The sequence below is a fragment of the Triplophysa dalaica genome, chromosome 6, assembly GCF_015846415.1.
Source record: "Triplophysa dalaica isolate WHDGS20190420 chromosome 6, ASM1584641v1, whole genome shotgun sequence".
NCBI classification, from domain to species: Eukaryota; Metazoa; Chordata; class Actinopteri; order Cypriniformes; family Nemacheilidae; genus Triplophysa; species Triplophysa dalaica.
Window position 1 is genome coordinate 8,378,021 of NC_079547.1, and position 14,798 is coordinate 8,392,818.

Sequence of the window (14,798 nt, forward strand, 5' to 3'; positions counted from 1 at the left end):
TAACATAACACAAAACAAAACAAAGCAATGACCAGATGCTGTAAAGTGTTTATGCTGTTGTGCACTTGCCATACAAACATGAGACCCTGCTAAAAAACCTAAAGCTATCACATCCCTTTAAAACAAGTGTACAGGTTAAGCTTGGAGACCTGTTTAGCTATGTTTTTTTCAGGGTCAGAACATGCAAATGCAGCAAAGAGCATATGATATTTGAATATTTATTCAGAACATCACTGTTTTTATACAATATGTATTATTTTTCTTTTTTATTATTTCTTTTTTGTGAGTAATCCATGCCGAAATAAAATGAATATACTTCCTTTTTGAGATCAGTTGTTGGGTAAAAATAATACATTCATAATCGACCTCTTAACACTCTTCGTTTAATCACATTTCCCAGTTTGCATAAGGGCTTTAAGCTGGTTTATCCTGCTAACCATAGTTTTGTTTAGCAAGGTTGAACATTTATATGGGATCAAAGAGCATTCTGACGGTAGGTCATATAAAACCACATACACCTTTCTCACCTCATTTGTACATACAGCTGTGTGAACATGTGAACCAACCTGCTGTTCGGCCTTCTCGCTTGCTTGCTCACTCTCTCTCTGCGTTTTTAAACTGCTCTGTGTGCAGAATGAGGAAGTTCACCCTTGTGCTTGTGGCAGCTTCCTTTTTGTAGCTTTCGCCCCTCTAACAGGAAGACAGAGAAACAGCAAGCCTTTAGCTAGACAGAGCAGGAACAGACGTTAATTCTATCAACGCCTTGAAGCAGACTTTGAGACTTTGAAACTGACCATATGTTTATCATCTTTGAAAACTTTCTGGGGTCAAATTAACCTGGGTGTCTCCTGGACGGACTCTAGGAGAAGTGTAAAAGGATGTTTTCTCAACCATGGTACCATGGCAATATTACTCGGTCTACAGCTGAGGACCTTCTCTCCAAAGGAGCCAAGGATGGAAGCTTCCTCCTACGGGACAGTGAATCTATACAGGGTGCTTATGCCCTCTGTGTACTGTGAGTATTTCCACAAGTGTCAAAGCTAGAGCTCTAGTAGAAGTGAAATATAACTTATATTAGATTTAGGATTAAATGTTTGTGTGCTTATGAGTAAGTTTATTATTTGTTTATGATTAAGTTTTATTATGTTTTGGGTTTTGGTGTTATTAAGAGAAAAAATACTTTGCAGAGATATTTACAACATTGAAGGACTGGCATATAGTACTAAGCCCATCTTAAACACAGCATGTAAAATATGCTTGGCTTTTTGACTGTGAACCAAATTTGGGTCAGATAAATATATAAATGCATTGGTCCATATGGTATACATTTTCACTGCATTCCATATTCTAACTCTGAGAACCTATTGTACATTTTGCTACCAGATTAAAAGATTGCTACTGTTATCACCTACAGTATCAATATTCAAAACAGAGCTCTATTTGTTTGCAAACTGATATCAGTTTCCCTGTAACTACTTATGTAATGCTATAAGGCTTGCACTGTGTGTTGCAAACAAATTTCCCATAAACAGTTTAATGAAGAAGTCTGTTATTGATAGTTGCTATATATTATAAACAAAGAGTGATACCTGAGACAAAATGTGTTAATTGTACCAAATTGTGAGATATGTGATAACAGAGCTACCATGCTAACATACAGCATGCTATTCATGAGTTATCTAGGCTCTAAATAGGCTTACATTTACATTTAAGCGTTTTAAAATGCGCCTTTAAAAATTGTAAGACAAAAAATGTGGCAATTCATCCTAAGGAGGAAATATTGTGAGAGGTGCTGAGATATAAAGTTTCAACAATTGTTAAAGCCACACAGTCCCTGCTAGAGAAGGGGGAGAAAGAGGTGATAGTAATGCAGCATTTTGCATCACTCTTTTACAGCTACCAGAATTGTGTGTATACCTACAGAATATTACCAAACGAAGAGAAAAAGTTATCAGTTCAGGTAAGAAATTCACCTTATTAATTTAACATATTTCTGAGTTGCTGATGAACGTTTTAGGGGTGTGCATTATTGTTTAGTAAATGCACACCTAAAAAGTAGTTCTACATCAGTCAATTGCAATGCGCTCTATTTAACTGAATTATACTGTAGCCTAGTTGTACACCACAGCCCACAAAAACCCCCCAAAAACTATTTCCATTGTCTGACAAGAGATATAAAACACGTTTGTATAAACACAGCAATGATCACAAAACAGCAAGAATAAGTATAACTAAATCCAGTTTATTTTTGCTGCAAATATTTATATATTAGAGGAATACAATGCTTCCATGTCATTTTTAAATGAACAAATTTTGAGACTACCGTGCAAATAACAACAAAAAACAGGCTTGGACTACAGTAGCTGATGTAACAGTAGAGACTTCATTACTCACGATGCATAAGAGAGTGCAGGGGAATGACGTAAGTGAGGGAGACGGAAGGGAGGGTTATAATTAAGTGTGGGTATCGCCATGTGTGTCGGACATGACAGTATACTGCATGATTACTACTGAAATAATGTAGAGAACATAATACATGTTGTCAGATGTGAACTGTAAGAAGAAGAGAGAGAGCACCGCATGAAAAAAAGCAGAAAGATGGCTGTTGCAGCAGTACAGATAATGCATCCAGAGCCATTCAACTTCTCAAATTCAGGGGATTACCCAAGATGGATAAGAGAGCTTTCTTCTAGCATCAACATTGAGTGCAAAACCTGAGGAATCACAGATCAACTCCTTGTTATATGCAATTTGAGACAAGACAGACAATGTCTTTGTGCTATTACTGCTGGGCGAGACACAGAAAACAATGTCTTGATAAGACTTCAAGCACTGGGACTCACACTTAATGAAAAGTGTGAGTATGCTAACTCTTCGTGGGTCACAATATTTTAGCAAAAGGATTGGAGGCAGATTCAAGCAAGGTCAGTTTTATCTTACACATGCCAGTACCAAACTGCGTTGCAGATTCGCGCTAAGTATTGGGAATGGCACACTACCTCGCTTAATTCCTACCCCAGCTAGTGTCAATAATTTCCCCACTGGAGGACCTGCTCAAACAGAGAAATTAATGGGTGTGGGATGAGCCGCAGTATTGTACAGATTGAGAGAAGAATTGAGTTCACCAAAAGCGCTGACTCCATATTCACCTGAAAGAGAGACAAAAGTTGCTGCAGCGTCATTCAACAGCTTAGGCACCGTGTTGTCACAGAAAATAAAAGATGGAACTTGGAAACAAATGACATCCAGGAGTCGAACAGATGTTGAGAAGAGCTATGCGCAGATTGAAAAAGAAGCACCAGCAGTGATATAAGTGTGGGAGAGACTAGGGTCATACCTACTTTCTCTGCACTTCACGATCCTGACTGATCACAAACCCCTCATACCACTACTGGGAAGCAGTTGACTAGACAAACTCCCACCCAGGATCCTAAGATTTCGTCTCCACCTGTTGAGTTTCAATTTTGACATTCATCATGTTCTGGGGGAAAAATTATCAAAGCAGACACGCTCTCGTGTGCACCCCTGGGTGTAAGTCGATCACAGGCAGACTTACAGCTTGAAAGATCTTTGTGGATACAATTGTGTCTTCCTTTCTGGTGACAGATCGCAGATTGGAGCAGATAAAATTAGGATATAACCTGCAAAAATGTAAAGAACATTGCCTTGCTGGATTGCCAGTTAAACATACAGTAAACTAAGAACTGATGCCATATTGGCAAGTGAGAGCAGAACTTATATGATATTCTGTTGAACGGTAACTGGCTGGTGATTCAAAAGACACAGCAAAATTTAATTCTGACAAAATTACTTGAGGGGCATCAAGGGTTAACAAAGTGCCATGCCAGAGCACAACACTCCATCTGGTGGCCAGGTATATCATAACACATTCGTCAGATGGTGGAATAGTTTCACATGCAATATGCACAAACCAGTTCACTGTGAACCACTCTTATCGTCTTTACTTCAAGAACATCCGTGGCAGAGAGTCAAGATGGACTTCGAATGGTACCATTTCTTTGTGGACTATTTTTCCAGATACATAGAGATTGCAAGTCTAAATTATTTCTTATCCGAAAGAAATGCACGGAGATTGGTTTTTATCATTATTTGCATAGTATTTCTCTTATATACAATTATTTTCGGCAAAGAAAAACTGCGTTTAGGGGGGCACGGTGGCTTAGTGGTTAGCACGTTCGCCTCACACCTCCAGGGTTGGGGGTTCAATTCCCGCTTCCGACTTGTGTGTGTGGAGTTTGCATGTTCTCCCCGTGCCTCGGGGGTTTCCTCCGGGTACTCCGGTTTCCTCCCCTGGTCCAAAGACATGCATGGTAGGTTGATTGGGATCTCAAAATTGTCCGTAGGGTGTGAGTGCGTGAGTGAATGAATGAGTGAGTGTGTGTGCACTGCGATGGGTTGGCACTCCATCCAGGGTGTATCCTGCCTTGATGCCCGATGACTCCTGAGATAGGCACAGGCTCCCCGTGACCCGAGGTGGTTCGGATAAGCGGTAGAAAATGGAATGGAATGGAAAAACTGCGTTTAACCCTATTGTTGGCTATTTTGTTTAAAGTTGTTCGGTGTCTTACTTTTTCTACAAAGCTGTGTGATTTACTGAAAAAGCTGTTGTCTTTCTAAAGACAACCATGAGCTTCTTTTACGCAACAGTCTTTCTTCACTGAATTAAACTAGTCAGACTTATTCTTAGACAATGTCTAAAATGGGTCATATAATGAATATCAGACTTTTTCCATGTTTATGTTGTCTCTGGTGCATCTACCAACTCTGAAAAGTGAAAAATGACACCCCAGTAACTTTGTTTCTGTAGTCTACCTCTGCAAGCTTGTAAGAAAACGAGCCGTTCAGATTTTGCTCCCCTTCTGACGTAGGTAACGGTTCTTATTATAATATAACCGCCCCTTTGTCTCAACCTTTCCACCCATGGTGCTACCTCCATTTTTGTTTTCACATGCAAAATGTGTGAATTAGTTCCGACACCACGGCAAAAGTAAGCAAAGCGGAGCAAGCAGGCTAACTGTTCAGTTGTATGGCTGCACAGACCAGCACAAAACACTATTGCCAGCCTCACAGGAGACAAGAGAGCAATGGATTTATTTTATTTTCAATGAAAATCCTCCATATTTCGCTTGCGAAAACAATATGGGTGGACACGTACAGATAAAGGGGCGGTAATGTTTTAATAAGAACCGCTACCTATGTCAGAAGGTGAGATCTGAATGGTTCGTTTTGTCACAGGCTTGCAAACAAAGTTACTGTTTTTTTTTTTTTTTTTATGTTTTCTGAGTTGGTAGATCCACCATAGACCCGATTATAGCACTTAAAGATGGAAAATGTCAGATTTTTATTAAATGACCCCGATAAATTCTCTTATGCACTGCAGAAATCATGAGACCTATATTATGTCTTTAAAATTATAAATATGTGCATTGTGATTTTCAGATCAAAATAAATAGATTTTCAGTACAAAATGCTTATTTACTGTGTGTTTCCTTGAGTTAAAAACATTAAACTCAGCAGTGAACTTCAACACAGGGGAATGTTTAGGATCTTTGTTTTTACTCTTTTTACAATGTCATTTTGATGCTAGATTACCTACATTTGTATATAACTTGATAATATGCTTAAGCAGTACTGAAATCACATCAGTCATAAGCAGTCTGACCATTATTTTTGTAGTTAAATGACGGGCACGAAAACATTTTGACATTTTCTCAACTCATGTTAATTTGTATAATGATGGTACAACGTGTTTTTTCCTGCGTGCATCAAGGTCACTTCTTTTACTGGAACATTTAAATACAAATACATATACATTTATTAATTTCATCCAAAACGACTTGGAAGTAGAAGAGCATAAAAACATTTTGTCAACACACTTTACAGTACCGTTAGTTTACAAGGCCATGCTAATAGGATGATTAAAGCTGGAGTATGCATTGGAGAGAAAATACATTCTCCATGAGCTTCTTTGGCCCTGACGTCTGACGTCATCTGTTATAGCTGTTCCTTTCTTTTTACACAGACAGTGTTGGGTGTGGGGAACTATTTTGAGTTGTGCATTGGGCCACTTCTGCTTGTAATATCAGTAAGCATATTGTCAGGAGGACTGTTTCTATATTCAATGTGATTTGCTAGCACTGAGTTTAGCTAGCTCTCAGTTTTGAGGAAAGTATTGCTTCAGCTGAAGCTTCACTTAAATTTTTAAAGAGACGTTTTAAAGTTAAGGCAAATAGAATCCCTCTTGTGTTACTATAGCATTGTGGTCATAGCGTAAAGGTCACTTGACGAAATGAGGTCTAGTAATGAATAGCCACTCAACACATCTGCCATCTTACAAGCCATTTACTATCTTGTGCATCGTATTGAATGTGTGACCTTGTGATAGTTGGCTGTTTAGCTGCCAAAGCTTCGCCGAGACTCTTGTGTGCGTGTCTTGTCCCTCAAGCTATTCTTTCCTCTTCATTACAGCAAGCATTGTTCTATCAGCATGACAGTGCAGCTGCAAAACCAACTGGTGTTTTAATTAAAGCACAAGACTGATAGACTCATGACAAAACAATGATAGTCTGCATTCAACCCACCACATATAAGCAGGATTGCTTACATTTGAGTATGTACCCATTCAGTTGTACCTGATGTCTTGTGTTTCTCGCCTACAGTTAGTCCAGAATGCAGCAGCTTGGCTTCTCACCGGAAAGCGGAAATATGAGTCTATTACACCGGTTTTAATTTCACTTCATTGGCTTCCTGTGAAGCACAGAATTTATTTAAAAATACTCTTGTTTGTTTGTTAGTTCACAACTTGGCTCCAGTGTACTTAGCTGAATTCTTGCAGCCTACACGTAACTTGTCCCCAGTGTTGGGTGTAACTAGTTACTAAGTAATTAGTTACTGTATTTTAATTACTTTTCCCTTGAAAAAGTAAAGTAAGGGATAACTCATATGTTTTCTGTAATTTAATTACAGTTACTTTTGATGTACTTAAACTAAATACTTTGTGAAATATATGCGTGTGCAATAGTGTAATTGACATCAAAATTCTAAGTCTTACTTTAAAACCTGTGCTCACATTTGTAATACTTTGGTCAGTTAATAATATTGTTTATTTGAATGAATTAAATAAGCCATTTCATGTCTATCCTTGAATCACTTAACTAATCAAGGTCGATGTAGGATATAGAAAGTAATGAGTAATGAGTAACTAAATACTTTTTGGACAGAGTAATTTGGACAGTAATCTAATTACACTATTGAATATGTAATGAGTAACTAGTAATTAATTACTTTTTCAGAATAACTTACCCAACACTGCTTGTCCCACACGGTTTCTCGAAGACCCATAAATGAGGGCTCAATTTGACAGGCATGTTGAGGAGAAGTGTGCTATGACATTTATTTCATTTTCCGCCAGCCTTTTAAAGAAAAAGTTGCCAGCCTATGCCAGCGTTTTTTAACATTTTCACCCAAGTTTAATGGCTCACAGTAAATTTTCTGTAAAGAATATATGGACAAACAATATGTCAAATGAAAGAATTGAGTCTCAGCGTTTAAACAAAAGAAATATCTTCTATCTTCATTTGTTTGTTTTTTATCGCTCCGTAGATGTGGGTAGGTTTCTATGCATCACTTTGATTAAACAGCTGAGATAGTTAACGTTTTTTTGCCAAAGATTCCACCCAGATAACAATCATTAAAAAACACTAAAACATAAACGTTCTTGGTTTTGGGATTCTGTACTTTTTCACAAATGTGTGTTATAGCCCCACTTGCTGTACAACACTACAAATACTGTTTGGCGTAATAACTCAAACAGTGAAAGAGTTGTAAACCCGGCCGGCATACAAAAAATTGGGCAAAAAATCCCATAGATTTACAATTGCGCAGAATTTTTAATGGAGCAAGGATTTCATAGAGACATGCCGGTTATCAAATTTGAGGAGGCTGCCAGGCTCTGTAAAAAATACATCAGAATGGGGTGTAAGTTGTACCCATAGATTTATAATGGGGAAGGAAATGCCCTAAGACTGCCATCATAAAAGCCTCAGTGTCATATCTTCCCAGTGCAGTCTCATTGGGACAAAGGGATGTGTTCCTTTTACTCAGTTAATAAATCAGTCTCTCAGGATACTCATGAAGCAATCAAGCCATGCCCTAGCAACCATATACAGCTACCAAGCAACCAATCCCATAGACTGCCATTTTAAGGCCCAGATGAATATCTTTGCATAACAGTGTCGTAAAGACATGGGGTAGGCTCATTAAACTTAGGCAGCCAATAAGTCTCCCAGGATGAAGCTATGAAGCCACACCCATAGCAACTATTTACAGCAACATAGTAACCGATCCCATAGACTCCCTGGGCGTCCTGGGGGCTGGTGCAGGGAACACATGACATGGTAGAATGGGAAGCCTCCAGGACGATACGCCCGGCTCGGGAGGTCTAGAGGGTGCCGGCCACACCGGAACCGAACTGTGCACACTAACGTTAACCGCAATGTTTTCTATGGCCCTTAAACTCTTACAATCCTCAAATAAAGATTGGATGAAAGACTCTAATTTTAAGATCTTCTCTGTCAGCCTAACAATTTCCTATTTATATTATCTCATGTTAAACATTTCCCGCGACAGAGAAGGCTAACCTAATCATATGACAAGAGCTGCAAGTAACAATATTAGCAGTAGAAGCCATAACTCACCGGTCATGAAGAGTAATTTCGATTTACCAAGGTTGTTCGATGAAATGTTGTTTATACACTTAAAAATGAGAAATAGTTAGCACACAAGACAAACTAGAAGGCAAGCTCATGCTCCACAGTATAAACATTATTTTAATTATATAAAGCAAAAAGGATGCGTTTTGTGCGAAAACAAAAATACCAGCCCATTCACATTAATTGCATAACGCTGTGCAATATCGTATAATACGTACGCCAAAGTTTGATTTTGTGTGCATATAATGTGCCTATTTTTGCATAGATATGATACGCCAATTAAGCTTGTGTGAATCTTAAACAGCAATTTGTCTCATTAACCTGTCCCCTAACCCAAAGCCTAAACCTAATGTTAGCGTGCGTGCAGATTATAACCTCTACCCTAACTCAAACTAAACCTAAACCTAACAGTATTATTTTAATTATTTCAGTGCTTCCTCTTCATGTACGTTTAAAAATGGCTGCTGTTTGCAGGTACAAGTAAACATTGGCGTATCATATGCCAAGCCATGCCCACAGAAACCAAACAGTTAAGCTTAGCAACCGTTTAGCCAGACTTATATCTCTGTCTGCATCAGAACATTATATAGACATGGGGGTTGGTTCGTTTCACTCGTGGCATGGAGTATCATGCTAGCAACGTGTTAATCGTTTTAGCAACATGCTAATCGCGTTAGCATCCAGCCAACAATGTGTTAATCATGTTAGCATCATGCTAATTCATGATAAAAACATTCTAAGACCGGTTTTCTTCAGAATTTAGCTTGGCTTTTACAGACTGGGTTCACATATTTTTTTATAAATCATGTTAAAAAATCCTAAAACCTAAAGCCTTTCAAACTATCATAGATTCTTCAGGCTAAGCTTTGTCAAGCCAAGCCATGTAGTTACGTTGGCTTAAGAAAGCCAACATAATGTTATCAAACTAATTATCATTAATCTGAGACTAAATTTTCTGACTCTAACTCATACTAGCTTTTAAACTACAGCCACCAAAATATTTACGAACCTTGGGACCGGTCTGACAAAAAAATGCACCCTCTGGTGGGCAAATAAGTCCACTAAAGGGCGCTCTATGATAACTTTAGAGAGCTAAATATTAACTAATACAAGTGCATTGAATGATGGAAGTTGTTCTTGCGCCTTCACTTTAACTGAAAATGCATTAGGAGCCGACTTATGTAGACTTAATTTTCCACAATGCAAGGCATGGGCTTCCCTGTGCCATGTTCACGTGTGCTGGCAGAAAAGAGCGTACTCCAACGGGTAATCCAAAGAAGGTATTTTAATATTGTAATAAGATTCAATAAAAGGAAGGAAGGAGTCGGGAACCGGATTAAACATTTAATAAAGTAATATAACAGCCGGCGGCCCCTCACGGACGACCGCCGGCGAACAACAACACAGTAAAACATAAATACATATACAAACACTTCGGGCCCGGTCCTCTCTCTTCGACGGTCCGGTCGCTCGTTCCTTTTATATGCTCCCTATCTCCTACGTGATTCGAGCCCGGTGTGCGCACAGCTGCCGCTCATTCACAATTACTCACCGGACTCTAACCATGGCTCCTCCTTTATCTGGGAGTCGGGGCGGGTTCCCCGTCCCCTGCTCCTCCCCCTTGGGCTGACGGACGCAGGCTCCGGCCTCTGGCAGGCGGTGGCCGCACTCGGCACTTCCGCCCCCTGCTCCTCCCCCTCGGGGGACAGACGCAGGCTCCGGCCTCTGGCGGACGGCGGCAACTCCCCCGCTCCCGCTTGGACGAAAGCCACCCCACCTCGACCCAGGGGCGCGGCAGCAAAGGTCGCCGTTCCACCGAAGCTTTGACGTGACCGCACTGTGCACTTCCGTTTCACCAGAGCCACCTCTTAACCGATGGCGAACAACAACACAGTAAAACATAAATACATATACAAACACTTCGGGCCCGGTCCTCTCTCTTCAACGGTCCGGTACCTCGTTCCTTTTATATGCTCCCTATCTCCTACGTGATTCGAGCCCGGTGTGCGCACAGCTGGCACTCATTCACAATTACTCACCGGACTCGAACCACGGTGTCGCCCCGCCTACTCTACTACAAATATGAAATCCAAAGGAAGAACAGGAACCAGGAATGGAACACACATTAACATTTAAACAATAGCAGACATCAAACTGAGGAACACACAGGGCTTAAATACATGGGGAAACGCAATCAAGGGAAACTGAATCAGGGACTAATTAACTAATAAGGACATTAGGAACAGAACGCAAAAACAAAACAAATCAGAGTAAAACCGTGACATTACCACCCCTCCTAAACAGTACCAAGTGGGGAAGGGGGCGTACCATATGCACGCAAAATCGAACTTTGGCGTACATATTGCACGATAATGCAACAGTGTGTTACTTATAGGCAATTGATGAGACCGGGTTGAAAATACAGACTATATTCACAATTTCCAGACATCCGTGTTAGTTTCCAACGCGCTTTCACAAGAGCATGTGAACCTGTGTTGAAAACTAACATGGAGGTCAGGAATATAGTTGAATATAGTCTGTATTTTTGGGGGTTTGTGCACAAAACGTATCCTCATCGCTTTATTTAATTAAGCTGAACCACTGGAGTTCTTTCTTGAATGCCATTTAGAAGTAAACTGCACTCAAGGAATGGAACTAAAACTGTGGAGTTGGAAAATTCCCCACAAGGGCCCTACCACAAATCTTCCTCTTTCAAGCCTGCATTGCAGTACAGCCTCTGTATTAAATTATCCACCAGCTTGGGTGTTGTGCAAACCACAGGGTTCCTCTTAAAACTTGTCTTGAATGTAAAGTATTAGTAAATGTCTTGCAGTCTAATAAAACAAACTAATAAACTAAGCTACATGTTTGTGCTCACCTTAAACCAAAGATTATAAATCATCTAAGAAAATGTGGGAGGTGTGTATTAAAATAATGTCTGTGGCCTCTTGTCTGTCTGACCTTTTGTAATAAGACCTGCTTAGATGCTTTAAATGCTGACATTTTATTTACTTTGACCCATACCCAAAAGTATGAATTTGTGATCTTTAATTTTTAAATCGGAGGCACTAAAACAAATGTTACACAATCCCGTGTCTGTTGATACTCTGTGCCACTTTTAATCAAAGAACGCATCCAATTAGCAGTCGTTCATAATTTTGTTAGCATTTTACATGTTGGAAAATTTAACATGTCTTAATTGTGGCATTTAGGTTAGTCAAAATGTGCTAAGCTGCATCAAAACATAAGTCAGATCAGGTGACATGCTGTGAAGCTTAGAGGGACTACAACATTCCTTTTGAAAAAAGTGTCTCATAAAAGTGACAGGCAGTATGTTTAAAGCAAACCATGTAAAAACGGTTGGTTTTTGAAAAGGGAAGAAAAATGCACAATATAGTGAAGTTTTAAGATTTAAGCTATTAAGGTTTAGTTGTTTCGCAAAGATACAACTAAGGTCATTGATTTATTGTTAACCTGATCGTGTTTCTTTTTCCTTGTAGGCATCTGAGGGTGTGCCTATTCGGTTCTTCTCTGCACTGCCAGACCTGGTGGAGGCATATCATAAGGAAAACATGGGTCTGGTGACACACCTTCAGTATGCTGTGCAGAAAGAGGAAGAGCCAGAAGATGAATCAGGTGAGGGAATTATAATATGATTCGTCCATGAGCATCCTAACTTTAGGTGGTACTTCACCAACACAAAACTGGTGAATTTGACTTATTTAAATGAACATGGATGTGTTTGAGTGTCCTGAAGTGGCGAAAAATAAATAATAAATGTCTGTATCTCCATGTCTGTCCTACCCAAGTCACCAGTGCTGCGTATCTAAAGCACAAGTTTATGTTTGTATTTGGCATGCTATTTATACGGAAAAAGTACTTTTTATTTGCATATGATACACACTGTTAACTCCGAGGTTAGGATTAGTGGTGTGTATTAGGTGCCTAAAATGCCCCTTTTAAAATGTGTTTCAGAAACACAAAAAGTTATTTCTGCGTAAACCTTGCACTCAAAATACAAATATAAACACATGTTAGGGACACACACTTTGTCACACGCGCATCACATTTGCTTATCTGTCAGTCTTGCAGCCTGCTTAAGCTCTATGTGGACAGTGACGTAGAGGTCTGACGCTTGACTGATTACATAAATATAGTTGCGATAAATAAACATGCAACAGCCCTCAGTTGTCCCAATGGGCAGTACGGTGCTAGCAACATGGATTCAGTTCCCAAGGAGTGCATTTACAGATAACATGTATACCTGCTTAATGATAAATGAATTTACAGTACATAATATAATAAAACGGCATACAGTTCCCTGCTGGAAAATATTCCATTTCAGCTGGTATCTGTGTTTTGGAATATGGTCGGCTGTTTTCTATCAGTTCCAAGGTGATCACTGACTAGTAAGTCCATGACTCAAAATGCAGCAACTAGCTTATGTTGACTTTTCCAACAGGGTTTACATTTACTGAACATTCATGCATTTGGGAAGAAATTACCTACGCACCGTTCAATCGTTACTTATGATCAGCGTGTATGTTCCCTAGGACAACGCCAGTGCTACAAACACAATGCTCTACCATTTGAGCTAGAGATTAAATAGATTCTTCAAAATCTTGAAGTATTCAGTCTACTTGCGGGTTCTTTGATCACCATTGACTTTTCATAGTAGGAATAAAAATAACTATGGTCAAGTCAATGCAGACAATTTTGGATGAACTATTCCTTTAAGTGTAATATACAGTATAACAGTAAATGTAGGGAAAAATGCATTTTTGAAAGAGACTCCTTTTGTTGTTGCTGTAATACAGTAGCTCTTTTTTATCCTTTTCCATAGAGCCAATCAGTTTGCCACCTCAGCTTCCACCCAGAAACTTTACAAGTAATGAAGGTAAAGATTGTCATGGTGACCCATGTAGAGGAATGGAAAGAGGAGCAGAGACAACCCAGGCCTCATTCTCAGACACCTATCTCCAGCGACTGCAGCAAATCGACTTAACAAAGTACAATGATATTCATCTGTCATACTGTAAAATAACTGCTTGTACATTTTCTTATCATTTAATACCAGAAAGACACTTGCGTTGTACTAATGGGGTTAGCTTCTAGCATAAAGATTAGAATGTTGTATTTCTGTGATGTATATATTTTGGGTGCTGCTGAATTCAAATTGCCAAAGATTAAATGTAGTTGAAATCCAGGCCCAATCCACCCTGCAGTGGAAAGGAGCATTTATTTGGCCCCACCAGGAAGGCATATCCAGTTGACCCTTCTGATGATGACCCTGGCATATATTTAATTATCTCTTTAGTTCAAGTCATTTTATCATCTAGCATTTTTCTGGTCTGTTAATAATGGTGTTTGAAATCCAGTCTCACCGAGGATCATCAGAAATCCATCCAGGATTATTTCTGCACATCTCTGTATCATGATGCCGAACAGGTGCAAAATGGAAACCCTACTCTGCCTCACTTTAAAAAGCTCACACTAAGTATCTGCAAAAACCTGAACAGGTCAGAGAAAACAACTTGTTATACTGTGACAAGAAATACTGCTGTTTGTCAAAAGCGTGATATCTTTGTTTTGATATCAGCACCTTTTTTTTACCAGTACAATTTGCACTTTGAAATTAATATTGAAATTTTTTGTAGTGAAATTTCTCGCACACTTCCAAGTCTCGAGGCACTGCAGAAAGTTCTGGATCAGCCTGTATCTCCTGGCTCTGGAAGACTAAGAAATCAAGTAAGTTAAATGATAGACAACTAAAAAATATGAGAAGAAATGTTTCATGCACTGTTAACCCGGATAAGTTGAGTGTACTCAGTGTATCAATAATAATTGTTGTCTGAACTTACTGATCAAGTATAATTAAGTACTGCTGATTCAAAATCATTACTTAAATTAACTTGTTTTAATTGTGTTCACTTTACTAAAAAAATATTAGCACGTGATTAAAATACCATTATGATTCACAGTGTTAGCTTTAGTTGGGCTTCTATTAAGTTGCTGTCAGTGCTTGTGTGTGTTTCAGAATTAACACTTGCATGTTGATTAAAAAAA

General features: G+C 39.1%; 1 protein-coding gene across 1 annotated transcript in view; it reads left to right on the top strand.

Moving 5' to 3' along the window:
- The first annotated feature begins 571 nt into the window (after positions 1–571).
- The window catches only part of inpp5d (inositol polyphosphate-5-phosphatase D), a 52,633-nt gene continuing 38,406 nt past the window's right edge, over positions 572–14,798 (top strand). The window contains exons 1-6 of the mRNA XM_056751132.1: positions 572–1,015; positions 1,897–1,960; positions 12,233–12,368; positions 13,576–13,741; positions 14,111–14,251; positions 14,390–14,480. Of these exons, the coding sequence (XP_056607110.1) occupies positions 879–1,015; positions 1,897–1,960; positions 12,233–12,368; positions 13,576–13,741; positions 14,111–14,251; positions 14,390–14,480 (735 nt within the window). The 5' untranslated portion in view covers positions 572–878. The remainder of the gene's footprint in view (positions 1,016–1,896; positions 1,961–12,232; positions 12,369–13,575; positions 13,742–14,110; positions 14,252–14,389; positions 14,481–14,798) is intronic.